The following is a 27,310-nucleotide window of genomic DNA, read 5'->3' as shown; positions in this document are numbered from 1 at the left end:
CTCCATGGCCAAAAAACTCATCTGTCCCTCCAGCTGGCTGAAGGAGTACCCACAGCACTGGTGCTGGGAAAGCTACAGGCTAATAGACCTCAGCAATTAACAGCAATTAACAGTGCTTCCAGCCCTCTGTGTCAAAAGGGAAATTTTCAGGGGGGTGTTCCTAGAAACACATCTCCATCCCCTCTCAGCCACCACAAAACCCATGTGCTTGGCTGCCCCAACAGCAACCAAAGCTCCCCAAGACACTCTTACCACTGCAACAGGCAGAACCCACTCCAGTCCTGGACAGAGACCCCAAAGCCATGGCTCCCCTTCCATCACACCGCGGTGATCACCGATGCATTGCCGCCATCCTCCGGGCGATTTCCAGCACCTCCACCAGCACCACGCAGCCAGCAATGCCACAGGGAAGAAGTTTTGCACCAAAGGGAGCTGCAGGCACGCCTCCACCCCATCACAGCAGCAGTGAATCCTACAAAGGGACCCCCGGAGGGTTCTGTCCCACCAGAGCACCCAGAGAGATGCTGGCAGCCAGCAGTGGCCCCAGCACAGGGCACACAGCTGTCCTTTAAGGCTCTCCAAGTACCACATTTGAGATGTGAACCTCTAAAGTCTTTCTTTTTGCTGTTTCTTTTTTTTTCTTTTGGACAAGAAAGTGGCAAATTAATTTCAAATTAAAAAAAATAGGTAACAGGTCTAAACAAACCTCTAATATTCAATACTCGCAGTTTCTTTGTTTTATGGGTTTTTTTCTTCTGTTTCTTAAAAAGATCAACTCAGACTAAAATCTAGCACAGTCATGCAATAGCCCACAGCTCTCAGAAATCCAGCGACAGCTCAGGGTTCATAGGTTTGGGAAACAATTATAAATTCTTTTTCAAACAGTTTTGCTGTTGTGGTTGGATTCTTTTGTCATCTTTTTTTTTTCTTTTCTTTTTTTTTATCAGCATCTTCTCTCCTTTCCCTCCTTATTAAAACAAAACAAAACCAAACAAAATTACAACATAATGAGAGATGTGCAGGCTTCAAACGGTTGTTCTGCATGGTGAGAAAGGCTTGGAAGTTCCTTCCACACCATTTGGTATCCTTTTTTTTTTTTTTTTTGCAGTGGTTGTTTGTTTTGTTTTAACTGGCTGTGTAAATTCATCTCATTTTTATATTGGTTCAATTCTCCTTCAGTTAACTATACAGCACCCCACTGGGGCACGAGAATTAGATTGTAACCACATATATATATATACACACTTTTATTATTTTTTTTTTTAATTAAAAACTTCATTATTTCTCCCTCTCCCCCCCCTTAACTTGCAATTTAAGGGAATGGACAGAAATCAGCTGGGCTTCTCTCCACTTGGATTTTGACAGCCATCCGCTCCTGGCAGAGTGTGGCCCCATGTGCTGTGGCCTGGGCAGTGACAGGAGCTCTCAGTACAGAAAAGGAAAGGGTTTTGCTCTTTTTTTTTTGGAAGTTTTTGGTCACCTGCTGCCATTCAGGGCAGCATTCAGCACCTTTTCATCTCTGGAAAGCACAAACCCACAAGGAACTGACATTTCCAAGGGGGAAGCTGAGGGAGAGACCTCAGGTCTCCAGCGAAGCCCTGTCAGGGCAGAGGCAGCGGAGGGGAGACGGGGTGACAGCGAGGAGAGAAAGGGGGAGAAAGAAGGAAAAGACAGAGAAAGAAAGGTCAGTCTTGGGTGGAAGGTCCTGCACACATTTGGGCTCCCCAGGTGGAAGAGCAGGTGACAGCCCATGGCAGCCAGAATCCCAGTCCCTGCATGGGAACCCAGTGGGGTTTGCCAGGGGGATCCCAGTCAGGAGTGCAGAGGAGCTGCCTCCCCTTTCGCTGGGGATCTGGTCTCTTCCCCTGCATCAGCACAAAAAGATGATGGGGAAAAATAAACTTAAAGGGGCTTTGTTAAGGCGGCTCCAGTGCCAAAGAATCCGACACAAAAAGCCAGGCTGGCTCTGCAACAACCCTCCTGACAGCCCCCAAGGCCCCACAGCCATCCTCCACCCCGCATCATCCCAGGACAGGCAGGAGCAGGCAGCACTGCCCAGACCACCCCACGGCCACCGAACCGGGAAAACAAGGACAAGCTCAACAAAACACCAACCATCCCTCAGCAATCACCCAGGAAAAGAAAAACCAGCCTTGGGATTCTCCCTTCCTCTCTGATTTTGACCTCCAAAACCACTCAGCAGCATTAAAATAACAGCATCTATCCAGCTAACAAAACTCCCAACTTTTTTTTTTCTTCAGTTTTTTTTTTCGCACTAAACAACATTCAAATAAAACATGGCACAGGACGTATTTTAGAAATATCAAAGCTCCCTTTCCTGCCCACCCCTAAAGCCCCAACCCCAAATCTCCCCAGCATCAGTCCTTTAGCTTATCTCTTAAAATCGCTTTTGTTAGTTTGTTGCAAAAAATTCAGAATATTTTTTTCCCCTCCCATTTTTTGTTATAATTTTTTTCCCTTTAAATTAAAAATTTTGTTTGTCTCGTGTAAATTGTGCAAATATAGCAGTTAACACTAGTGGCAGAAGGCCAGAGAGAGAGAGAGAAGGGGGCAGAGACAGAAAAAGAGAGAGGAGGAGGAGGAGAGGGGGTGGACAGCTGGGGGGAAGGAAGGGAGAGCAAGTCAAGTACAGTAAAAATAGGAGCCCACCCACCCTCCCTTCACCAAAGTAACAACAACATCCAAACGCCTTCCTAGAAAGCCCCGCGGTCCCGACCCTCCTTCCGCGTGGGCTCAGGGGCTCTGCCCAGGCAAGGGTCCGTGGGGCAGGATCCCCTTCTGCTCCGCCCGCATGGCCTCTCTGCCAGGCCCCTGCTGCATCCCGCTTGGACCGGGGGGTTTGTCTGTGGGTCAGGGAGTTCCATTGACGCCGCTGCCGTCGTCGGGGTTCGTGGTTTGTTCCGCTAAAGCGCGAGGTTTCTCCGTGTGTCCGTGGGAAGCGTGCGGAGGCGCGGCGGCTCGCGCGGGCCCGGCCGCTCCCAGCCCCAAAGTCTTGTGCCCGCGGCTGCCGCTGGCCGGTCCTTCCTCCCTCCCTCCCTCTGTCCATCCGTCCGTCTGTCCGTCCTGCCGCCCCGCTGCCGGACGCTGGCGCCGCCGCCTTCTCAGCTGCTTAAGGCCATTGTGTCGATCGCCTGCTCCAGCTTACTCCGCAGCCGCTGCCTTCGGGCCTGCTCATCCTTCTCCAGCGCAGCTAAAATCTGGGGAGAGAGGGGAGGAGAGACAGTGAGGAGGTGCCCTTCTACCCAAAGCGGCTCCTTGTGGCCCGTTGGCTCTTTGATGGCATCAGGACATGGGGATGTGGCCCCATGGGAAGTGTTCTTGTGCCCCAACAGGGCCAAAGGAAGTGCAAGGTGAAAGACACCTCTGTGAGTGGTGCCACCCACAAATCGAGCACCCAAAGGGTCTGCAGTGACACCGGGGACCTGCCTGACACTAACGAGGAGCCAAATTGCACATGGGAAATGAAGAAAACACAGAGGGTGAACCCCAAATCCAAGCCAACGACACCTTCCCGCCATGTCTGTGACTCCAACAATCCTGTAACACCTGAGGGATGCAGGGGCTGTGTTTCAGAAACCACAATCAAACCATGAACTGGTTCCACACGCACACAACCACCAAATCCACAAGGCTTCAGCTGCCACCAGTGTTAAAACCTGTCTCACTCCATCCCAACAGGGGGACAGTGGGGTGCTGGAAGGGGACATCAGACAGATGCACCAGCAAAGCCTGGGAGCCCCCAGCCCTGTTCAAGGGGTGCACCCACAGACACCTGAGAATGACTTTCCTGCCTTGAAATCCTTTCTCTAAACAAGCTGCTGATAAGGATGACAGACTGCAGGCTGGAGGGACAGTCCCCTGCCCTGGGCTAGATGTGACCGTGTCCCCAGGGCTGGGGAAGGACTAGCAGCAGCAGGAACGTAGAGGATGAGACTCAGAGTAGGGAAAAGGGAGTAACAAAGTGTAAAACAAAGGGGCAATTGCCCTCCCAGCAGCCAGAAGTGTCGTCTCAGTAACATCATGCCAGCAGAGCAGAAAAGCTGATTTAAAAAAACAAACCTGACAGAAATCTCATCTCCTCGGGTGAGCTAGTTGAGAGAGCAAATTTTTTGCAATTATATATCAAGGCATCCGTCAAAGGGGACTTGATTAACCATTTCATTGGCTGCATAATTGGAAACCAACTGTTGTATAATTAATAGACTTACTAGGAGGCAGGCAAAGTCCATCAGGAGCCCTACAGGTAACTTCTTAATGGGGAATCAGCTCCCTTTGATTAAGAGCTGCTGCAGTGCTGGCAAGTTGTGAGGAAGGCAGAGCATGCTGAGGAGCATCCACCACACTGCCACAACCAGCCTCTGGCCACCAAGAGACTGGGGCTCCCCCAGGCTGTTTTGGGGCAGGACCAGGCTGGTCTCTGTCTCCTGGGGCAGTAAGTGATGCCTGATGGAGAGTCTCCTCCCAAAAGAGAAAGGAAAGCTACCTCTGGGCACTGGTATCAGCTTCTGAGGAGGGGAAAATCTCCAGCATCAGCTGGACACATCTGATTTACCTCCCCTGGCAGCAACATCCCAGGGCAGCAGCTGGACTGGGAAGAACTCATAGATTCTGCCACAAACCTGCTACTGGGAACACTCCCCCACATCCATCCCCACAGATTCTCTCAGCCCTCATTATACACACAGTAAAATACCTGTAGTGACACACAGAAATCAAAACCCCACATGCCTGAAAGGTGCCTGAGCTGGAACCAAATGAGATTGATCAGAGAAGTGAAGGGAAGTCTATTCCCCCTACCTGCCTCCTTTGCTTCTCCCAACCAGATAGCAGTATATCCTGGAATGCTGAGGTGCCAAATGATTCCCAAACTGCCTATGCCTTTATCTACTCCTCTCTTATCTCAGCTTTATGGAAACAATGCAGTCAAAGGAAACCTGTGCTGAGTGTACAGACACCCAGGTTTGTCACCTGCTGTAAGGAGCCAGGACCACTGATTACCAAGATGCAAGTACCTAAATGAAAATTAATTATGATTTTCATTCACAGCCAATGACAGCATATTATTGCACTGAACAACAGGAAAAATTATTCTCTCCCATTTTGCATCAAAGAGGGTGCAATCGGGCTGCATATAATTGTGCTTAATGATGAAAACAAACAAAGGGAACAGCTGCGATTTATTAATCCCATTACAAATAATAAAAGAAGTTCCTGAGAGCTGTGAACACACTTGTGATGCTCAGAGAGCAGGCAAGAGCAAGACACTCAACAGATGTCAGGCTGCTGTTGGCAGGCAAGAAGAGGACCTAAAGAGCAGCTCATTAGTGCCATGGGCTCATCTCACATGGTCACCTCTATGCCCTTGCCCAGGACTTGGAGGATTTATTTCAGGACTGTGGGACTTTTAGCATGGAGGAGGTGAGCACTGGATGATGGCTCAGGGATGATAGCTGGACCACAGGAAATCTAGATTGGTCCACTTTCAGTCTCATGGTAGTCACAGAACTGTGTGCAAACTGTAAAACCCCAGAACTCCTTCATGGCCAGCCCATTACCCAGAGCAACAGGGGCCTCTGGGATGTGCCATCCAAAGTCATCTAAGGACTGGCATAGAGGTCCACCAGCATGGTCATCAGTACATGGCCACCAGCTGCATGGTGACCACCACACACATCTTCCCAAGAACCAGGAAAGCCAGGATCTCCTCTTCCCTCCTATAAAGCCCTGAGTTCCACAGGATATTGGCCACCACGATTCCAGTGCTGACCTTAAACCCACAAGCCAGGTCTGCTACAACTTGCCCATGGACCCCTTAAATTCACACCTCAAAATGGCACTGGGAGAAGCCTCTTTGGGTTGCTGCATGGTACAACAGGGACCCCATTTCCTCTCCTGGCTCTGAGAGGGAAGATGTTCTGGCACTCTGTCACCTAAATTAGCCACTGTTCAAATATAGTCATCAACCCCTTTATTGGGACAATAAAATCTGTATTATCATGCTATGTGAATAGACCTATATTTTACTGTAGTTACATATTTTATTGCTTTAATAAGATGTAGGCTGTGGATTTGAGCAGAGTTTTGAGAAATTAATTTGTATAAATTACAACAGAGGAGTTCTTAACCATCCTTACTGACATTCACAAAACAAGCACTGGAGAGGTCACCACATCCTCTAAGATTGCTGGGGAGAGAAGTCAAACACCACCTATACAGTTCCACAGCATTGGTACCACCATGGTGCAGGATTGGTGGCAGTGGATAGGGGAAGCACGCTGAGATAATGCTGGGAGCTCTGCAGCCTCATGGAGCTCATGTGCCAAATGCATAGAAAAATAGGTGTTTCCTACATTACTCACTGCAGAAAATATGAGGAATGAGCACTGCCCACTCCAGCTCCTGGCTTCATGCCTCCCAAACCTTTCCTTCTCCAGCAGCCCAAGCACAGACATGGAACATGTTACTATTCCCAATTTAACAGTGTGCTATTCTATTGGAAAAAACAGGGGACTGCAGAAACAAGGACAAAAAGACTGAAATGGCAGCTCAGGCCTGACTGTGCCTCACATCTTACCTCATCCTTGTACTTGGTGATGTAGGAGTAGATCTCGTGCAGGGCACTCATGCTGTTGAACTGGCTGAGGTGTAACCGTGACTGCTCCGCCAGGTATGCACTCATGTCCTGGTCACTGATCGCTGGCATTTTAGCTATATCTGCATAATATCTGCCAGGGAGGAACAGAGGAGTGGGTCAGAAATAGGGACAGGCAGGAAGGGATGGGTCCCTGCCACGATGGTCACAGAGAACAACCAAGGAAAGGCAAGTGAAGAGCATCTTCCCTCCAAGCAGTGACATACAATCACCCATTTTAGCACGGCTCCCTAAGAGGTCTCTGAGCACTCTTCTGCTCACCATGCTGGGAAGCCAAGCTGTCTTGCTCTAAGGGATTTTCCACCCTCTCCTAAACCACACATTTTTTGTCCTTCCCATGCCATTGGCATGTTTTGCCACCAAACTACATGCATCAGGACCATCCATACCTGCACTAACAGACAAGGTTTTGCTACCACTCTCCTGAGGTCACCATGCCCCTAAAGCCAACAATGCCCCTTTGCATTCAATTATATACTTGGGTTGTGAACACATGACAAGGTGACATCCTTCCCCTGCAGCGATACACGTGCTGTGGTAGTGGAAAAACAGAATATCCAACAGGATGTTGATCACAACCCTGAGAGGACAAAGCTGCAGCGTCCCATTACAGCAGGAGAGTTACACCAAGCAGACGCACCAGTGGACTGGATACTGAGGACTTTTTGGAAACCAGGGTTGTGTCCACAGGCCTCATTTTAAAAGCAACCCCATCCACAAGCAAACAAGCTCTGGCTGCTCCCAGGGAGCAGTATTACCAGCATTTCCACCTGGAAATACAGAATGCCAGTCTCTCTCAGGTTTGCTCTGCTCCTCATGACTCCACACTTGGTAAAGTTTCTGGTACAGTGATTAGCATCACTTAGCTGAACGCTGAGCTGGAACACTGCTGAAGCACTTGGGTAGGAGCAGATGGCAGCAAGACCACTTGAGAAGATGAATATGAGGATCCACTCCATCCCACTGCACTGAACTGAGCTAGTGATAAACTACTTGGGCAGTTTTTACAAAGAGGCTCATTCATACCCAGAAAATGATGCAAGAGGATTTCTAGATGCTGCCAGGAGAGGATGCTGCCAGGAGAGCAGTGGTCTGAGGTGAGGACCTCTGACTAAACCAGGCATCTCCTACACCCCTAGAGATATCTCACACCCCAGAGTGACGTCTCCTAAAGCAGCAGTTTCACGCTCCAGGTATTATCGTGACACATAGGATGGGAAGAAACCACCATTTTTCAATGCAATTGTGCATGGCTCACATGGACCAAGATTCCAGTCACACCATCCATTTCCAGTGGACACATCTGACCCCAGCAGTAGTCCCCTTGGGTTTCTCCAGGTTTCCCTCTTCCTAAGCCCTTCTTTGTGCTATTCCTGCCTCATATTGGCAGCATGCCCTTTTTTCAGCTGGTGCCTGAGCCACAGCAGCAGACAGACCTGCTGTTGGGACTGGCAGTCCCACTCAGCCACCCCCGCACCACTCCCGTCCCTCCTCTGCAAAGCTTTGTGACTATAACTGTGCCAAAAGCCAGAAATGCTGATTATGCCATAAATCCCTGCAGCAGAGGAACAGTAGTAGACATAGTCACCCCCTGCACAGGACATCTCTGCCCCCTGCTCATCTGCCTCTGGGACCACAGCAGAGGTAAGCAATGGCAGGAGCATCTGTCACCACTGAGATCTCCCACCTCCTCCCCAGGGACGCAGAATGTCTAGACCAATGTTTAACTCTGAAATGGTTTTATACCTTTTTTCTTCCAGGCACATACAGAGAGCTGAATATTTTTGTCATAGAGATGGCAAGGTCAGAGAAATTCACCTTATGAAGCTTGTGCTGTTCCTATGGGATCCCACTCCAAAGCCCCATCCAGCCCCATGCAAAGAACTTCCTTCTATTACAATGCAGCTCATCTCTCATCTCAGGCATCGTATTTCAGGGGCACCTTTCCTTCTGATCCAAGCCATGCCTTCCTCAAGGGAAGACACTTGTCTTTGTACTTGCCTGCGAAACAGCAAGCATGCCAATGGTGCAACAAAAATATCTGTGTCCAAACGAGTACCCAAGAATGATTTAGGCTACAAAGTTCCACCTTTACAAACAAGAGAATATGACATTTACTGTTGTCTGGACATCCTTCATTTAGCTCATTCTGTATTTGGTCAAGATGCTGAAAAAGGCCCTCAGTTATGAAAAAAGAATCATCTTTAGCCCAGCACATCATCACCAAGTTGCAACAGCAACCTGAAATCTGCCATTTTTTAAGTTTCATGAAGTTCCACTTCACAAGATGGTAACATTTTAACCATAGCTCTATTTAGAGGGCTTTGGAGGACATCTCCTAGGTTTCTCTCCCAAAAGGATAAAGCTAAACACAGCATTATGCCTGAGTGCATCAATTTGCAATCAGTCTCATTCAAACCCTGAACCTTTAACACTACATTAATTCAGCAGGACAGAGGGACATCTCTCCTCAGCTAACAGGGAAGGTGGAGGGTGTTGGGAGGTGTCAGGGGATCTGCTCCTCTCCCTCTCCTCAGCACAGAGACTGCAGCCTGAGCACTGGGAAATGATAATTTTCAAGCATTTCACCAAAACCTGCATGTATTGTTGTGATACAAAAAAAGCACTTCTCTAGTCCAAGGCTGAGTTCTCACCGCTCTTCAAAAGCAATCAAGCGAGGTGTTAGTAATTCCCTAGTACAGACCAAGTTTTTACAACAAAAAACATCAGAAAACCTAATAGTGGAGGTTGCTTTTAGCACCCCTTAAGCAAGTCACAAACAGCTCTTTAAAACAGTCATTGCAAACTCATTCCAGGAGACAATCATGAGAAAGCATCATCCCCCAAAACAAGAGGACCACTTTCTGCAAGCATTTAGTACAGTCCTGCTTCAGTCAGCTACCAAGAGGAGCCCTCCAACAACACACATCCCCACACCCATGAGCATCCACTGCAAATCCCCCAGGAGAAGCAAGAAGCTATTGCCCAGTCTACTCACCTTTCTACCCAGCTCTTGTAGTTGGGGATGTCCTTGGCATACAGTAGTTTGTTGGAGGGAGAGTCCTTTCCTAGCTTGTGCTCAGAAGTTGAGCAGGAGTCCATGAATGTCTGAGCCACCACGGATAGGCAGGCATCAGTAATACTGTTCTTGTGAATGTCGAACACAAACTGGGGGTTCTTAATCACATTCACCCAAAAACGTAGAGGTAGACTGAGGGATGAAGGAAATAGGAGTCAGCACCTGAAGCACACCCTGCAGGGCAGCTGGCACATACATGCACCTCCAGTTGTGGAGAAGGAGCTTCCCATGACCCAGAATTGGGCAGGTTGCTTTTCCCAGCATTCCAGGGATGCAAACACCCTGGGTAAATGGCAATTCCCCCCTGCCCACCCCAAAAAGGCTGCAGTTCTCCATGAAAAATTCCTCAGCACTGCCAAGATCCCCAAAGGCAAACCAGGGCAGTGCAGATCTGTGGTTTCCCCAAGGACCCACTGTCACTGAAGAGATCTTGGTGAGCCTGTGGGTCAAACCAGACACAGTCCCTTTCTCTGACATTAATAATCTCTTTGAAGGTGCTGTGTGGCATTTCACACATCTCCCGTGGCAGAGGAGGGAGTTAGCTGGACTCCTCAAGGGACTCATTAGCACATTTAACACCACAGGAAAATTTAGGTGGCCTCAGATGCTGGAAATAAAGCTCTCAGCTGTAGAGACAGCAGGTCTCCTGGCGAGCCATCGACTGGTTGTTTGCTGCATACTGACACACATGTGCCACCCTCCATGGCTCCACTTCCCAATCCTGCTGCCCCTCTCCTCTCCTAGGAGCACCTCAGAGCCTCCCCCACCAGAAATCCTCCTCACTCTGTCATCCCCCAGCACCTACTCTCAGTGAATGCTTTTATCTTAAAGAAAACACACTTTGTTCCCCAGGACTCCCCTAATGAGGGTACTGGGTGCATGTACATATTTCATTTGTGAAGGGAATGGCTTGGAGAAATTAGCTCCACATGTCGAATTAGCGCCCAGAGATAAGCACAGGCATTAGTATGCAAGAGCCTGCATGCCCAGCCCCTGAAGAGTGGGGCTTTTTTTCCTCCCTTGCCTTTCACTCCTTCTTTTAATATAGGAAGCTGAGTTATAAATCAGTTCCAAGCACTTCCGTGCTCTCACAACTCCATTTAAAAATGTTTCTTTTCCTGCCCTGCTAATTGCAAACAGTTACTGAACTGCACAAAAGCGTTTTGGCTGCCATTTAACAAATGCCAGACACGAGGAACATACGTACCCGTCTCCAGTCACAGTAAAATCAGAGAGATGAAATCAGTGAGGCAGCAGAAATGAAAAACGCCAAAGGGGGCTAAGGAGCCAACACCTGCCGGAGCCCCAGCACACACCCAGGAGGTGCCACAAGCTGCCCCGCCCCGGTGTTCAGCCAGCGATTATCAGAGCAGGGGCTGGCTCTGCAGGCAAGGGCAGAGAGGATGTGCACACAGAGCTGTGCTGACTTCGTTTGGGCACAGCTGAGTGACAGCAAGGCGTGTGGAAACGCCTCCAGGACAGCAGAGATGAGAATTGGGGCTGGCAGCCCTGGAGGAGCCCGGAGGATGGAGAGACCAAGGTGAGATGGGAACAGAGCCCTCAGCCACTGCAGCCATCAGGGGGAGCGTGGTGCTCGGGATCTGGGGAAGGGCTGAGGGAGCACTGCATTCCTGGGATTTTTTTCTTCGAAGGAAGGCATGCGAGGGATTTACCCACACCCGAAATACAGAGATATGGGCCTCTCTTGTCCTGGATCATTTCCAGGTTCATATTTCTGCTCCCTGCGGGAGGGCTTGGAAGCTGTGATGTTGTTAGCCCACCCCCCAGCCCACTGTCCTTCTCCATTACCAGTTACTCTTCCAGGTGTGCCTGACATCATAATCATTGATCTGATGCTTATCAGCTTGTTCATCCAGGAAATCAAACATGTATTTGATGGCGAGGGGCAGTGCACTCCCACGGTGAGCTGTGCTAAAGATGGTCTCAAACAGGTCATCCACAAATTTCTGCAGGGTGCCCTGGGGAGGAGAAAGAGAAAAGGGCTGCTCAGCAACACATTGGGCCAGCAGAGAGGTGGGTCTTTAACTAATGGTCAGCCTCTAACCAATTTCACTTGTATTCCTACACCTGAATGAGTAGCATTGTACAGTCTGTAACCCTGCTGGTTCTCAGGGTTTATACTGGGAAACAGACACTGCAGTGATGAGGTATCTCCTTCACTGTATGATCTGGCATGCTAAAAGTATACAAAGGAAAACACCACACAAAACAGAAAAGTGTTGTATGTGTTGAAGGAAGTGGAACATGCTGCAGTGCCAAATGCCTGAGGTAATCAGCCTTCCCACATCACTAGTTCTTTAGTTCTATCTCAAATACCAAAGAGGCACCTAACTCAGAGCATCTCTACTTTACAGACCAGCAGCTGTTCAAGGATACAGGGAACAGTAAAAACACCAAGAGGTGCAAAGAGCAAACAGGAAAATCCATTCAGGGGATATTCACTGATGGTTTCAACACACAAACCCTTCACCTCCAGCTCAGAAAAGAGACCAGATGAGGACCTCTTCCTGTGCTAGAGCAGGAGGCTAACAAAAGAGCAGTGCTTGCCATTTTTGAACAACCCAAATCACTACCCTTCCCCACCCAGACTCCCAAAGCCAGGCACCAGCTCTGGGTCTCTGGGCCATACCTTGGTGGCCAGCAGACGGGTCAGGTAGATCTCGGAGACCATCTTGCTGCCCCGGTCGCCCTCCCGCTGGTCCATGTGGTCGTGGTTCTTCACCAGGTGCCAGAGCTTTGTGCCGCTCTCCAGGTCGGGGGTGATCATGGGGGTCCGCGAGCGCAGGCTGTCGGGGCTGCTGGCTGTCCTCAGCATGCTCTCTGCAAGCACAGGCCATGCTCCTACCCTGCCACCAGCCCCACCATCCCCCTTCCCTCCACAGGAGCTTTGGGATTCAGCCTCTGCCACCACCATGCACTGGGAGCTGTGCTGTGACCATCCTCACAGCCTGCTGGGCCACGTGCAAGCCTGGCTGAGGCACAGGGGCCAGGACAAGCACGGGAGGAATTCTGCAGAGCCTGTCCTGCTCCCAGCACGCAAGTGCCAGGATCACAGATGCTTCCTGTGCCATATTGAGCTGATCACACTATTCCCTTCCAAACCAAGGCTGAAGTACACCTGCCAGTACATTCGTGGGAGTCTTCAACTCTGCTCTTTTAAGTGCTAAGTGCCTCTGTGCTTATTCTAATTAGATTTCAGGGGAATAAAAGGGAAAGGATCCCTTAACAACAGCCATCTAACATTTGCCTTTTTCCCTTGAGCCCAACACACTGCAAAGAAAGGTGGCTCTGAGGGCACCTGCTCCCTCTCCAACACTAGAATAAGCAGCACCATGCAGGAGAGCTGGGAGTTTGGAGGACTTTGTTCACATGAGTTACAGTTATAGTCACTTGCCCTGTGCCTTGGTCCACATGCCCAGCCCAGTGCCACCTCCCCAGCCAGCCCAGAGGATGATGCCCATGTGCACTCACCATATCTGCTGAGGGACTTGGTGAAGGTGGAGGAGTTGGAGATGTTGTATGCTGAGTTTTGCTTGGGCACCAGGGCTACCGAGGAGCCATCTGTCACCTGTGGGCAGAAATGGGGTGAGCAGGCTGCCACACCAGAGAGGCACAGGGGGAACAACCCCAGCACAGGGAGAAACCAGCCCCAGAGGGATGCAGTGACACTGCCACCACCCCAGGGACATCATCTCCAGCAAAGGAGTCAAACATATCTCTGTGACAGCTGGGGGAAGGGGAAGAACAGGAACACACCAGAAAGCTCAGCATGAAAACGGCAGAGTAAGGTCAGAGTGGGCAACAGCCTCCATGAACCCTGGAAATACCCCACTTAAAAGGACCACAAACATGAGGTGCAGGCAGGAAAGTGACTGCAGACCTCCTGACCATGACCCTGGAGAGCTGAGCCCAGGCCCTGACCAAGCTGAGGAGGAAGAAATGAGGCTGAAGCTCAAAGCAGCTGGTGACTGCTCCTCGTTCTCCATCATGGACAGCCTTACCTGGTAGTGGGCCAGGGTGTTCAGCCTCTTCCAGTCATTGTCAATCTTGGTGGTGACATCTTCATCCTGCAGTATGATGCGGGCCATCCTGCCCTGCCGCCACTCTGTCCCCAAGAGGGAAAGGGCTCGTGGTTAGTGGATAACAGGACACAAAGCTAAGGCAAGTGTATAAGCATAGTCCCAAGGCATCAACTTCAGAGGCCTCCCACCCCTCTCTGAGCCCCAGGGCTGGTGGCTGTCAATGTGTTGGACAAATCCAAGTACTCAGGGAAAGACAGCACCATTTTGACCCTTGTGACTGTTACCTTTTCTCCTCTCCTTTCCCCTGTCCCCCCTTTAAGAACAGGACTATTAACACTGCTCTCAACTATTGCTGGCCTCCTTGGATCTCAAGACACCTCAAGCCTGCAATTCAGACCCCAGAAGACCCAAGGGGGTTGTCCTCCCCACCCCTTCCACTGGCAGGATCCACACTCTCGTGTCAGGGCTCCCCACACAGAGTCAGTGCCACCAGCATGGCAAAAGTGGACTGAACAAGCACAAATGTGCTTCTGTAGAATCTTCTGATTTTCCTGCCCTGCACAGATTTATTGGCACTTCTGCTCTTAGTCACATCCCTGTTCCCCACAGGGAAGTGCTTGGCCTCTCTCTTACCCAGGTCCATGTCTCCAGCTTTGGGTCTCTGGGAATAGGGCACACCCTTGTAGACAGCATCCAGCAGCTTCTCCTTCACCTGCGTGATGGTGTCGCAGTTCAGCACCTTGACAGGGATCTCTGGGGCATTCTCATTCTCAGGGTTCACACAGTTGAGGGTCTGCACAGGGTCAGAAAGGGTTGAGTGAGAGGCTGTGACACACTGGCTGCAAAGGCAGATCCAAGGACACAAGGCTACAGCTGTCTACAGGCCATATTTCCTCACCTCCTGAGCTGCTGTGGAGTTGTAGCCACATGGCACATTCCTGCTCCCCTTTCCCCACCTCTCCCTGACACTCTCAAACCTCCAGTTCCCAGAAAGGAAGCACAGTGTCAGTGAGGAATCCTGGGCCAGCAAACCATGCCCAGTGCACCAAAGCCTGTTGAGAACAAGCAATGCCCAGACACACTCCACTCCTCATCCCTATGGAGACTGAGCTGCAGATGAAGAACCAGCTGCAGGCTCAGCCAGGGGAAGGGTTGGCTTATCATTTAGCTGGACAGAGGACATGGCTCAGAAGAGAAGTAGCTCTCCATCTCCTGCAGTAACCTCAAAGCTCTAATGTTGATCCCCACCAAAAATTAGCTCCATATAGCACAAGCTCAACAGCATCTCCCACCCAAACCTGCCATTATCAGGGTTTGCTTGGAAAGATATGGAGCAGGATTCAGTTCATGTTTGACTTCCTTGGGCCCACGGTAAGAGCAAACACCAAGGAAAGGCCCAGATTCTGACCTTGTCTGAGTTGGGCCCCACTCAGGGTGAGAGGAAGTCCAGGAATGCTGGAGAGAACAGACAAAACTCTCTCTAAAAGTATTTTGTGTGCCTCCAAGATCTTGTTAAATAGGACCTGGCAGTCCTGGCAAGCAGCAGTACCACTGAGGCTTCTGCTTGCACTAACCAGCATTTTGTAGTCGATCTGCTGCCGGATGAGCTTGTCCTCACTGAGGGAGTAGCGAGCCTCTCCTGTGATGGCATCAATGGGTCCCTTCTCCATCTGCTGCTTGATGGCACAGTAGAGCATGAAGAGTGGCTCCCCAGCACATTCCTGTGGGACAGGGGGATGGAGGAGTTAGAAGGTGCCAGGCACCAGCTTTGCCTTTCAAGAACCACCACCATGTCAGAAGTCTCCTGTGGCCCTGCAGCATCAATCCCCACACATGGCATTACAAAAAGTCTTCATCCCCTTGATCAAGACTGCAAGTGGGGGGGTCCATGGTAAAATTCATCCTGTGAAGGAACTCACTTTCTCCTTCTAAACCCACTGGAAGTTGTTTGTCTATCAATCTCAGATTCCCAGTGTTTCCAGACACTTCTGGGTGAACTCTGCTCATTCTGCAAGCCAAAGATGAGCTAAAAATGGTAAATTCGGGTCTACTGAAGAGCAGATTGAATCTGGGAACCTTGTGTATGGGATACAGCCTGTCTTTTGAGCTGCTCCGGACAAGAGAAGTACCTGAGGACTGGAAAAGGCACACAGCAGTGGGACAGCCTGGGGGCTCTTGCCCAGATATCACGATGCAGTTCTGACATCTGCCAGGAGCCCAGTCTCACATGAGAGAAGGTCAAAGTAGGTTTCTCCAAATGACAGCTGGGCACAGCCAGCCAGACCCACTGGAAAGGAAAAGCAAGGGACCAACCCACAGACAACCCTACCCTGAGTCTCCAGGTGATGGAGGGGACCAGGCAATGAGGTTTCCTGCAGTTAAACCATTTGCCACCTACACATCTCCACTGCCAAAGCCTTGTAGTCAGAGCCAGCTTTAGCTACCAGACAGAGCCACATCAGCATCTATCTCATACATGTGAGGAAGGGAAAGGGAAACTGGACCAGACACTTCCCCCTAAAACATGCTGGATGCAGAAACATGAAAGGAGCTGCCAAGGTTGGAAGCACCAACCAGCCTGGGGCCAGGATTTGGCATAGCAGGACTGGGAGTGGACACCCGTTCATAACCCAGGGCCCAAACGTGCCCCCTGAGCTGCATCCCAATGAGCCTTTCCAGACACGGGCATTAGCCCTAAGGGAGAAAAAGGGAACAGAGAGGATGGAGAGAAGTCCCAGCAGATTTTACCCCACTAGCCCTCATCCCTCCCTCCCGGCCGCCTCACAAATAAATTGTACTTTGGTGCAAAGTGCGGCTGCTCTCCCTGTCACCATATGCTGTTAGCATCTCGTTAGCATCTGCGGTAATTAAAGAGACAGCTGCTAACGAGCAGGAACAGGCATACATCATCCCCAGACCTTCCGACAACATGCCTGTCTTTGAAATTATGTTTCATTTGCAAACTTGGCTTCATTAAGTCAGCTTGGAAAAGTGAGAGACCCAAGTGGGTGCTAGGCTGCACATCAGCGGCTGCCTGCAAGGCGAGGTTGGCTGCAGAGTGGTGAGAGCCCAGGGGTCCCAGGGCACCCCAAGCCTACCCCTCTGGTTCTGGTGGAAGGACTTAAATTCCCTTTTTTGGTTGCTTGCAAAAACTCCTTGTGAAAATTCCAAGTCTGTGGAAGTGGTACGGATGGAGGATGGCTTGGAGCAGGACTCTTGCTTCCATCTGCCACGGTTGCTACACTCTCAGCCCACAGCTTTCACCTCTCCAGTAAGACACGGCTGCTGCCCCCAGATCTGCAGCTCTGCACCCACCTCTAGGGATTCACACCTCAGTCTTTCCTACACTGGCTTCTCTGTTTGTTCCTAGTGTGGATCCTACCCTTAAAATGCAACACCTCGCTCCCAACAACACTGTCCCCACTGGCTCTTGAAGACCAGGGCCAAGGTGCTGCTGTGGGTCACAGCTCACTGAGACAATGCAGATGAGGATGGTTTAGGGATCATCTTTGACAGAGACCAACAAAATGAACAGGGACCAAAGAAACCAGTGCTGGGCAGTTCAGCTGAGATGAACTCCATCAGGTGAATACAAAAGGAGACCACTGAGATGTGGCCAGGTGGTCGCTCAGGTTGATGAAGGGCAGCCTGTTCCCCAAATGTGACTGTGCCCACCCTGCCAGCCCTTATGCAGTTTGCTCACTGCTGGGGACCTGACTGAGGGGACCTCTGGGTGCTCTCCATGTGAACCAAGCTGGAGGAGAGCAGCTGCAGACACCCTGTGCATGCCTGTGTTGATATGTTGGGAGCAGGCTGAGACAAGCCAGCTAATTCCCAAACTGTCTTAGTGACTAGATCTAGCTCATCAGGCACCTAATATTGTGCATTTTTCAGCACTTGTCTTGATTTATCCATCTCCCTTTCCCTGAGGTGTCTCATTAAGAGTCTGATAAATGCTACTACAGGGTCCTCCTGAGAGCAGCAGCCCTCGCTGGCTCCCCACACTGCTGGCCCTGGGCATGAGGGGCTGTCCTGTGCCTGTCCCCATCCCTCACCCCAGTGTGTCTTGCTCTGCTCAGGGCAGGTTTGCTGAGAGCTGATGCAGAAGCTGGGCACATGGCTGTCTGCCTCATTTACATGCACAATTACTGCAGTTTGGGGATCTTTCCCTGCTGGCAAGCTGTCTGTTGTGATACTCTCCATCTACTCCACGGTCCTCTCCTGCTGTTGCTGCCACCTGTGATCCTCACTGTCCAGAGACAGGTGAGAACAGCCTCATGGGTCTCCTCTGGTGGGACTGACACAGAAGAGGGCGTGAGCACATCCTCAAGTCTCTTCCAGTTTAACTCAAGTGACTCAAGGAGTGGATTTTCAACCACTTCCCAAGGAGATGAATCCCAGCGTAACAAATTTCACAGCCAGCAAGTACATCCAGGACCTCTGTGTATGTTTCTGTTGTAATGGTGCACCTAGATCAGACCTTTCTCTTGCTGCTACCACCCAGAGACTGGAGGTGTTTTCCCATGTCTAAGTCATGGTGTAACCAAGGAGTTTTTTATAAAGAGACATTGCCCTCGTTCCACCATCCCCACACCTCTCACCTGCTACTGCTTATCCTCAGACCTGCTCCACAACAGGTAATGAGCCCAGAAGCCTCTCTGAATGGGGACAGGGACATTGGTGGTGCATGAGCTAATCCAAAGTAGCTTCTGAACATGACCAGTCCAGCCAAGGACAGGTCAAGGATGTCAGGTCACACACACAATGTCCCCAAATCCTGCTGTGGGTGTTCATAGGCTGTGCACTGCACTTTGCTCAGCCAAAGCATAACCCTGCTCACTTCAAGGAGCCTTGGAGGAGTTTATCCACAAGGACAGCTACTCCTGCCTGTCCCACCAAGTTCACAGAGCCCAAAGAGCCTTCTGCCAGTGTTCTACTCAATCCCACTGGGTTCTGCTGATGCAAAAGGGCCCTGGCACAAAGGGGTGGTGGGAGGTTTGACATCTCCCTATGACCAGCACAGCTCTTCTCCTCTCCCACCCCCGGTAAGCAATCTCCAGCATGCTAGATAGATTTTTATAGATACAGGCTATTCCTCGACAGAGGCAAAAAGCCGAGTGCATGTAAGTGATATTATAAATCACCTCTTGTTGACGATCACTTGAGTTCTGCTGAGACTCCTGCTCGCTCTCATCTCTTGGCTGGAAATAGTTCAAACCCTCTTTATCTTAATGAGGGATGAAATCCCACAAAAACAGCAGTGTGCCACCCAGTCTCACTGCACCAACACCAGGCAGGATCCCAAGAAACAGCCCTGCTGCCTGACAAACCAGCAGCAGGATTGCAGGCATCGTTCACCCATCGGAGTCATCCCAAAGCTGCAGCAGGACTGAGCCTGGGGTGCATGCACTGGAGCTGCTGCTGTGTAATCTGCATGAAAACTGGTGCAGCTGTAGCAGGTGGAAGCACTGGTGCTGATGGAATAAATGTTCTCAATATGGGTAGATGCACCAGTGGTAAAAACAGAGCTTACACTGTGGCATCCTCTTCTCCTACCCCAATGAAATGGGAAACAAATGAATAAAAGCTAAAAGGCTCTGCAGCCTCATGCAGGTGCAGTGGAGAGCTCTGTCCCTGGCTGTCAACCAGCCCCTCAAGGCATCCATCCCCACCAGGGCACCTCTGTCAGATGGAGCAGCAGAAGTGGAGATGCCTGCAGGAAACAATTCCCCTACCACAGAACCTCAGTGTTGGAGAGATGAAGGAAAAGCAGCAGCATTACATGAAAAGTGCAACTCATCAAACTACAACTCAAAGAGGCAGAAACAGCCCTGATCACAGCCATGCCTACAGAAGGATCAGCTCTCAGGGCTTTTTCCTCCTGAGTTACACCAGCAAAGGCAAGAAAAGAGGAATGGGGACCACTCCAAGACTTAGCTGAGTTGCTTCAGATTTATCTTTCCTCAGGGCACCATTGTTAAAATCTCAAACCCACTATGCATTAAGCAATCCCGATCTGGATTTCATTTCCCAATCTCAGCTATTTCCCAAAAAGGAGACCAGAATTGCATCTCAGAAAACCAGGATGGAAACAGAGATCTGGGAAGCAACCTCTGCTCTGGGAGGGAGCAGCAATGCTCAGGAGCACGTCAGCCTGGGCTTTGGGTAACATGCTACCTGGCCCAGCAAGGCAGGAACCACCTCCCTGTCCACACAGGGTTGCCATCCCTTCCCAAACTCACCTTCAGAAACTTGTACAGCAGAAAGGTGAACCAATTTGTCAGCATCTTCTCTGCCACCGACTCCGTTCTGTAGGGAAGGTAGAGAGCAAAGCCATCAGCAGAGAATATTAAAGGTCTCTGATCTCACCCATTGCCACCTCACCCTGAGACTGTAGCTAAATTATTTTTGGCTTTAAAAGGCTTCATCTGGAAAGGAGGCTCAAAGCAAGGTGCACAAACTCTGCTGGAAAGCCTGCCCATCAGCAGCCCCCAGGAGAGAAAAGCAAATTGGTCTCCAGTGTATTTGGAGAACTGCAACAAGTCAAGCTCAACCTTGTCCCACTGGGAGTCCCACCAGGGGATGAGAAGCTTTCTGCTTATCCCTGGTACCTTCTACTTCAATGAACTTGTTTTCTCTTATGATGTCCCATTGGAAGCAGGCAGCTCTCTTCACAGGAGGATTGTATGAGGCACCTACACCAAGTACAATATCCCCAAAAGTACTTCAAGCTCCCCAGATAAAGTACAACCTGAAAGAAAGGCTGAGGTTGCAAGGCAAAGACAGATCTAGCTGGAAGCCCCTTTCCCCACCTGGGAGCTGCTGCTCCCTTCTGGTCCTGCAGTGCACTCGGTGCCATTGCCCTGATGCAGGCCACCACTACTGGTGACATGGGACTGCCCTGCAACCCCTGAAGCAGCCCTTGATCTCTAAAGCATCAAGTCCAGGGCCCATAGTAGAGCAAGACGACACTGACCACCACCAGTCCACTGCACATGGCCTTGGTTAAAGCCACAACCAGATTTAGGTCTGGAAACTTTGACCCAAATACATTTTTGATCAAACTTTATCCTCACTACTAATTCAGCTGAAAACAAAGGGATTAAAGAAGGAGGGAGTAAGAGCAGTGGTTGGAAAATCAACCTTTTTTCCATGTACTTTTGGAACACAGACACTGTGCCAGGCTTGGAATTTAATCATTCCATGCCTGAATGGAGAAGTTCAGGGTTGCTGTGTGTCTCCTTGGAGTGGGGTGGTGATGTAGGAGGTTTGCAAGTGTACAATGCTGCACCCGCTTGCTCCAAAAGAAATTTTTTAATGGAGCTGTACCTCTCAGCTTTTGGATATGCAGTTAAAGGAAGCAGCCAAAACTGCCTTGAGAAAACCTGTGTATTACCCCTAGTTTCCTAAAGCACAGTTCAAATTCAGATGACAAAGCAGCATAGCAGGGAAGGTCCAGGGAGTTGCCTGTGTCTGCTGGGGACCATGCACAAAAGGGAGAGCAGGATCCCTCAGGATGGGTGTGAAATGTGTGAATGGAATGAGGGGCCTTGTGGTGCTGGTACTGCAGCCAGGATGTGCCACACCAGCAGAGAGAGGGACATGGAGGGAGCTGAGGGTGACACCAGGCCCTGGTGAGCCCTGCAGGTGCAGCTTAACATGCCTGTCTCTGCACCACACCTTATCTCTCTGCCATAAGATTAAAACTCCCCTTAGCATGTCCATTATTTGTAACATGGCCTTCACTCCTTCTAAAATCTTCAGCTTATCTACCCATTAATTATCAGATCAGCCACTTGCAAATGCAGATGGTCCTGACAGCACACGCAATACTAATAACCTCAGGGACATGGCTGCATTCCTCTTGCACCAGGGAAACAAATACAAATGGTTGACTCAAGGAACAAAATCCAGAAGGAACCAAAATGTTAGAGCCACCAGAAGGAACCCACTGCCCAATTCCATGCACTGCCCAACTGCAATGCCATGCCCAGCAGATGGGCCAGGAGCAGTTCCCAAAGACCAGATGGCTGAGGCAGAAAATCCACTTTCCCAGAGTTTATTCAAGCTGACTCAGTGTCATATGGTCCCTTCCAAGGTTTTCTCTTGTGCTAATGGGGCTTAGCCCTTTCTGCCCTCCCTGGAATAGCACAGCACTCCTTAAACCATTTGAGGACAGCATTACTTGAGCCTTCAGGGAAGGGAAGGCTTCATGCCCCCACCAGGAAAGAAAAATCCACCAGAGGGAACAAAAAAAGGGAGAAGGGACATGGAGAGAAAGCCAAAGGAGAAGTGGACTGCAGCTATTCAGCAGACATCCTCCCTGGCCCTAGAAAGGACCTGACAAGCCCATAATGCTTATCTGAAGTGCCTCCACTCAGGCTCTGGAGGGTGTTTGTCTTTATCCATGATAGAGCCAGATGCCACAGCAATGGGGGGATTATCCAACAACCAAATAAATAAGTAACAGCTCTCCCCAGTTAGATCAATGCTAATCCAGTTGCCCTGGGCAGTAAGCACACTCTCACACCCAACAGCAAGGCTAATCAAACAGATAGAGAAGCACAGCTCTCTTCACCATGGCTTCAAGAACAGTGTCTCTGTTAAATATCACTCAGGGAGGCACCAGCAAGGTGCTGGCCAGGGGATTTATCCCTGGCCTAACTGCAATGGTCCTCAAGCACTGTGGCTGGGGACTGGCAGTCTTTGGGTGCTGGTGCAGGCTGGGCTCTGCCCCTGTGCTGCTGCCATGGCTCAGTCACTGCTGCTGCTGGCCTCCTCAAGATGCCTTTTATTTATATTTTATTGATTTACTTCAGGAGCTGGAAATGCATTCTAAATATTTCAGTGAAACCTGGTGTTATGGAGGAATGATTGGAAGAGCCTAAGAATGCAGTCAGGGGACAGGGATGGGGAACAGTGACTGGCACCTCCAAGACACACCCCACTCCCAGACAGCCATCATCTGCACAACACACCCTCTAACACACTGCTAATGAGATGCTTTGAGACATTAAGGGCACTCTTGTAATGTGATAAATGAAGCAGAGACAGTAAGAAAGCAACATGCCTAACAAGACGGGCAACACGGATGTAACTGGGACCAGCTCAGATCTGGGTCTTCTCCAGGTGTTTCCCGAGGGCCAAGCATACAAAACCTGACAGGCTTTGTCCAGTCTGGCCATGCCATGAACATCAGTTTATCTTTGAAAGATGCCCTGGCTTTCTTGAGCCTTTCTGGTGACGTGCCAGCCCTGTGCCTCTCAGCCATCCTTGCATCTCTGCCAAAGCTGGTGGCACCAGGCTGCTGGATGTGGGATGGGGAGGCACCACATGGTGTGCAAAAGCAGGAGATGGCACCGAGGGCCTCGAGCTGAACCAGCGGAGCTTATTAATAGTTTTTGTTCAGGACTTGGTGTATCTTTCAATATTCATCAGCCCGTGATGAAGGAGAGCTCAGAGCTATCGTTAAATATTGATGGGGCAGGCAGACTCACGGCAGGGCTTGGCAGGCTGCCTCCTGCTTGCACTTCCCCCGGCTCAGAGAGACTCCCAGCTTACAGAGATCTGAGTGACCTTCCCAGGAAAACCCCCATGTGACTGGCAAGGCAGGTAAGCCCTGAGGAGACAGCAGGGAAGGGAGGACTCCTGCCTGCTGCCAGCCCATGGAGGCACCCACGCAGCCACCAAGCAAGAGCTGCCCCACATGCCAAGTGATGTGGGGACCACCTGGTCACCTTCCCTTCTCCAGGTGACCTACAGCAACACACCACAGTGCCTGACACCAGCGTGTACCCTACCTGCACCAGCCTGAACAGCTGGCAAGCACCTTGCTGTCTCCTTCCCAGGCAGCAGGAGCCCACACAGGCCAAACTGGAGTGAGAACGTCCCACGCGTGCTCCTGAGCTGCCTGGAGCCAGGTGGTCCCACATCCCTCTCAGACTTGCACACAGTCAAGCAAGGAAATGCTTGACCACAGACTGAGTGCTCTCACTGCCACAGCCAACACCAAGCCATCACTGGTGGCATCCCAAAGGACACCAGCTCACGTCACCGTGCTCAGAAGTGCCTGGGCACTGTCCCACAGCTCCAGCCTCTCAGGGGGACACTCACCTCCGCAAAAGCAGCTTGGGGTGGTTCTTGCTCTCCAAGTTCTTCTCAATCAGGTCGGAGAGGAGCTGTTTCAGCACCCCTGTGGCATACTCCATCTCGCCCTGCAGCGCTGTCATGATGAGCGAGGCCACGTTGCCGCGGTCCCGCATGGAGAAGCTCCGCTGGGCCTCCAGAGTACGGATGAAGGTCAGCAAGAAGTGCTTCTTGTTCAGGAGCTGACCAAAGAGGGTCAAGGACTTCTCCACATTAGCCTGGACCTGCAAGGATAGAGCAAAGCTGAGAAACAGGAATGATGGGGAGAGTGATGAGAAGGTGGCTGGACTGAACCACACCCTGAATTCACTCTCAATCCCACAAAACAAAATGATGAAAAAGGGTCAAAGAGCAGCTGGACTAGGTCTATCCCTACTACCAAGCTTCCCCTTTGGTGATCAGTCTCAGTTCCTCCACAAGAGTTATCTAGTTTGTAAAATCCCAGCATCAGGTTAGCACAGTCTCAGGGCATCAATGCAGATATATGTCTGTATAGACACACCTTTCCACACAAAGACTCTCTCCCACTTGTGTGAACACACATAAACACACTTCCCTCCCATAAACAAACACTCCTTCTCTGCCAAGCACACACACGAATTATCATTTTCAATTTCAGCTAACAAGCAGCTCAATTCCCACCCAAGTCACTGCAACATGCGCTTTGGGTATTACATAGAAAGCAAATAAAGCCACAACCCCGAGCTCCACCAGCAGCAAACCTGCCTGGTTTGGGGGGATAGATTTCAGATAGGGAAATAATAGCAGAAATCTGTCTCTGTCCCACTGCAGACACACCCTAAAAAAGTCCCTGTACTCATGAGACATTTGAAGTTGTATTTCTGGCCGTATTTGGCCACGTAGGACCCAGCAGGGATTGGGATTGGATGCTTTCACACCTGCATTGCCATCAGCAGCCCAGCTCTGGCCAGCCCTGACCACATTTGTTATCAGAAACTAATATTTTTACAATACTCCATTTTCCCATCAGAAAAGATGGTTTCCTCTGAATAAAAGCCTTCCTGTGATAAAATATCAGTTTTTTTCTTTAATCTCCCCCCCCCTTGTCTTCCTGATTGGGAGAATAAGCATTAAATTTCGCTTCATGTCGGTATTTGGAGACAAAACAACACTTTTCATTTCAAAACACCAACTCAAAATGAAGAAGAGAGTTTTGACACATCAAATCATTTCACTTCAATCAAAACTTTGGATTGGTGCTCTTCAGCTCAGTGAAATTCCTCATAGTTATAATTTCACTCTCCAAAATACTATTTCCCGCTGGACAAAAACCCTGCTTCCCACCAAGTCCTTGTCAATTCAAAGCCCCCATGTTCAACTTGCTGATCATTAGCAGAAATAAATGAACGATACTGAGTTAAATATTTAATCAGGCTTAAATTCTCATAAAGCAGCCAGCCTGCCCCTAAACCTGCAGAGGAAGGGAGCTGGTGCCGGTGCTCACTGTGGATTAGCGTGAGCGTGAGCAAGCTTCCTTCCGTCACTCGCAATAGCTAATGTTACACTCTGAGTAAAGAGACAAATAAAAGCAAACCTGATTAAATTATATGAAGCTTACACAACTCTAGTTGCTTTATTTAATCTCTTTTGGGGATTTTTTTTTTCCTCCTTTGCAAATTTAACCCTTTGCTTCCCAGACCAGGCTAAGCTGGTGTGCTCTCTCAGGCAGGATGTTTTGAGTTAGGAGCTGGAAATGGACAAAGTCCACCCAGCCTGCCACAGCAAATGCAAAATTCCTCCTCTGATACCCTTTTTGATACCCTTTCCACGTTCCCTCTTTAGGGAAAATCTTTAAGAGCAAGAGCAGGGGTGAGAGGAGAGCCAGGCATCTGCACAGACAGGAAGGGCTGTGCCTCAGGGAGACCTACACGCCTGCTTTGGCTCTGAGCATCCGGAAACCTGAGCTGCAAGGGGAAATCCATGGAAACAGGGTCCCCACCACCCTCCAGAGCTGGGATTAGGGGCTGGGGAAACAGAGCAGGCAGAAGGCCAGGGCCCACGCCGTAGCCATGCTGGCGTACAACACCAGCACGTGCACTTGCAGTTGGTAAGAGCTTGTTGTGTTGTAATTAGTGACCGTGCATCTTGCACCAGGGCCAATTACTTCTCCTAAATACATTGTGAAGCCCACGTCGACATTAATTACTGTGCTGGGTCAGCAGTGAGGGGAAGCGAAGGTCACCCCCCTCCTTCCTCTTGTAATCAAGAGTGGCCTCAGCAGCCCAGCACACGAGAGGCAATTGCTATGCAATTGCATGCACTAAATTATACAGAGGTGGGGAGGACAGAAGAGAAGGAGCTGGTTTGGGGAGCAGAGGAAGGATGCCAAGGATGGGTTTTGCATGGGGAAACAGAGCCAAGCAAGCAGGCGATGTCAGACAACCCTGCTAAAAACAAGCGACCAGTCAGGCATCAAACAAACCCAATTGAATAAAGCAAGTGCTGTAGAAAATGACAGCAGCAATGATATTAATATAAATATTGATATTAATGTCAGAGAACGCAGTAACCATTTGGCAGCCAGTCCACATCCGCGCCGGCTGCCACGTGGAGAGATGCACCACGCCGGGCCAGCATCCAACCAAAGCATCTCTCCAGCCCGGGGGCACAGGGGCTCGTGCAGGGGACTGTGCAGGGGCACATCCCTAACGTGAAACACTACAGAGACAGACAGACAGACCCACACCTCCATCTCTTTCAGCACAGGGTGGTCTTCTATCCCCGGGAAGAGAACCCGCATGGCGTAGGTGCGGTAATCCAGAAAGGGGATGCCAGCCCCATCCAGGTCGTTGGTCAGCTCGTTGATGTCTGTCTGCAGCTCAGCAAAGGCTAGGGAGGGAAAAGCAGAATTAAACAACACATCCTGGAGTCTCAGCACACGGCGTTGGCACTCAGCCCCTCATCACACCCCCAGCATCCCATGGGTGGACCCTCCCCAAGGCATGAATATTCTCAGCATTCCTCTTCCTGGCAGGCTGTGATTGCTGTCCCCATCTCACAGATGGAGAAATTGAGCTGCAGAGTGTGGGGATGACATCCCCGGAATAAATGAAGTGGCAGATTTGGGAACAGAACTGCCAGGTCCCAGGGGGGTCAAATCCCCCCTGCCCAGCACTTGCAGCCTCCCAGGGATGCTGGGGGCAGGGAGGAACAGCAAGGTTTGAACAAAAACAGAGCTTCTTGGGGAAAATGTTAGCCTAAATCACAAGATTGCCCTCATTTCTTTTTGACCTAAATACTACTTGAGAGAAGAGCTTGAACACACCCACCCCAGAACCTCCCGATCCCAGCTGAGGCAGCTGTGACTCCCAGGGGAAGATGATCCGGGGGGGTCCTGAACCTTTAATT

At 50.3% G+C, this 27,310-nt stretch overlaps 1 protein-coding gene across 2 annotated transcripts in view; it reads right to left on the bottom strand.

The window, feature by feature from the left end:
• Window positions 1–1,140: 1,140 nt before the first annotated feature.
• PLXNA1 (plexin A1) overlaps window positions 1,141–27,310 on the bottom strand; it is a 112,400-nt gene continuing 86,230 nt past the window's right edge. For both annotated transcript variants that reach the window (XM_064432727.1, XM_064432728.1), the window contains exons 21-32: window positions 26,649–26,791; window positions 23,909–24,165; window positions 20,038–20,104; window positions 15,370–15,516; window positions 14,429–14,588; window positions 13,775–13,878; window positions 13,245–13,341; window positions 12,403–12,593; window positions 11,562–11,731; window positions 9,672–9,884; window positions 6,596–6,746; window positions 1,141–3,218 (exon numbers count right to left, since the gene is read on the bottom strand). In XM_064432727.1, coding sequence (XP_064288797.1) covers window positions 3,123–3,218; window positions 6,596–6,746; window positions 9,672–9,884; window positions 11,562–11,731; window positions 12,403–12,593; window positions 13,245–13,341; window positions 13,775–13,878; window positions 14,429–14,588; window positions 15,370–15,516; window positions 20,038–20,104; window positions 23,909–24,165; window positions 26,649–26,791 — 1,796 coding nt within the window. In that variant the 3' untranslated portion in view covers window positions 1,141–3,122. The remainder of the gene's footprint in view (window positions 3,219–6,595; window positions 6,747–9,671; window positions 9,885–11,561; window positions 11,732–12,402; window positions 12,594–13,244; window positions 13,342–13,774; window positions 13,879–14,428; window positions 14,589–15,369; window positions 15,517–20,037; window positions 20,105–23,908; window positions 24,166–26,648; window positions 26,792–27,310) is intronic.

Source organism: Passer domesticus, chromosome 9, assembly GCF_036417665.1.
Source record: "Passer domesticus isolate bPasDom1 chromosome 9, bPasDom1.hap1, whole genome shotgun sequence".
In the NCBI taxonomy this organism is placed as follows: Eukaryota; Metazoa; Chordata; class Aves; order Passeriformes; family Passeridae; genus Passer; species Passer domesticus.
The sequence above is the reverse complement of the archived record's forward strand: the minus strand, read 5'-3'. Positions and strand labels throughout refer to the sequence as shown.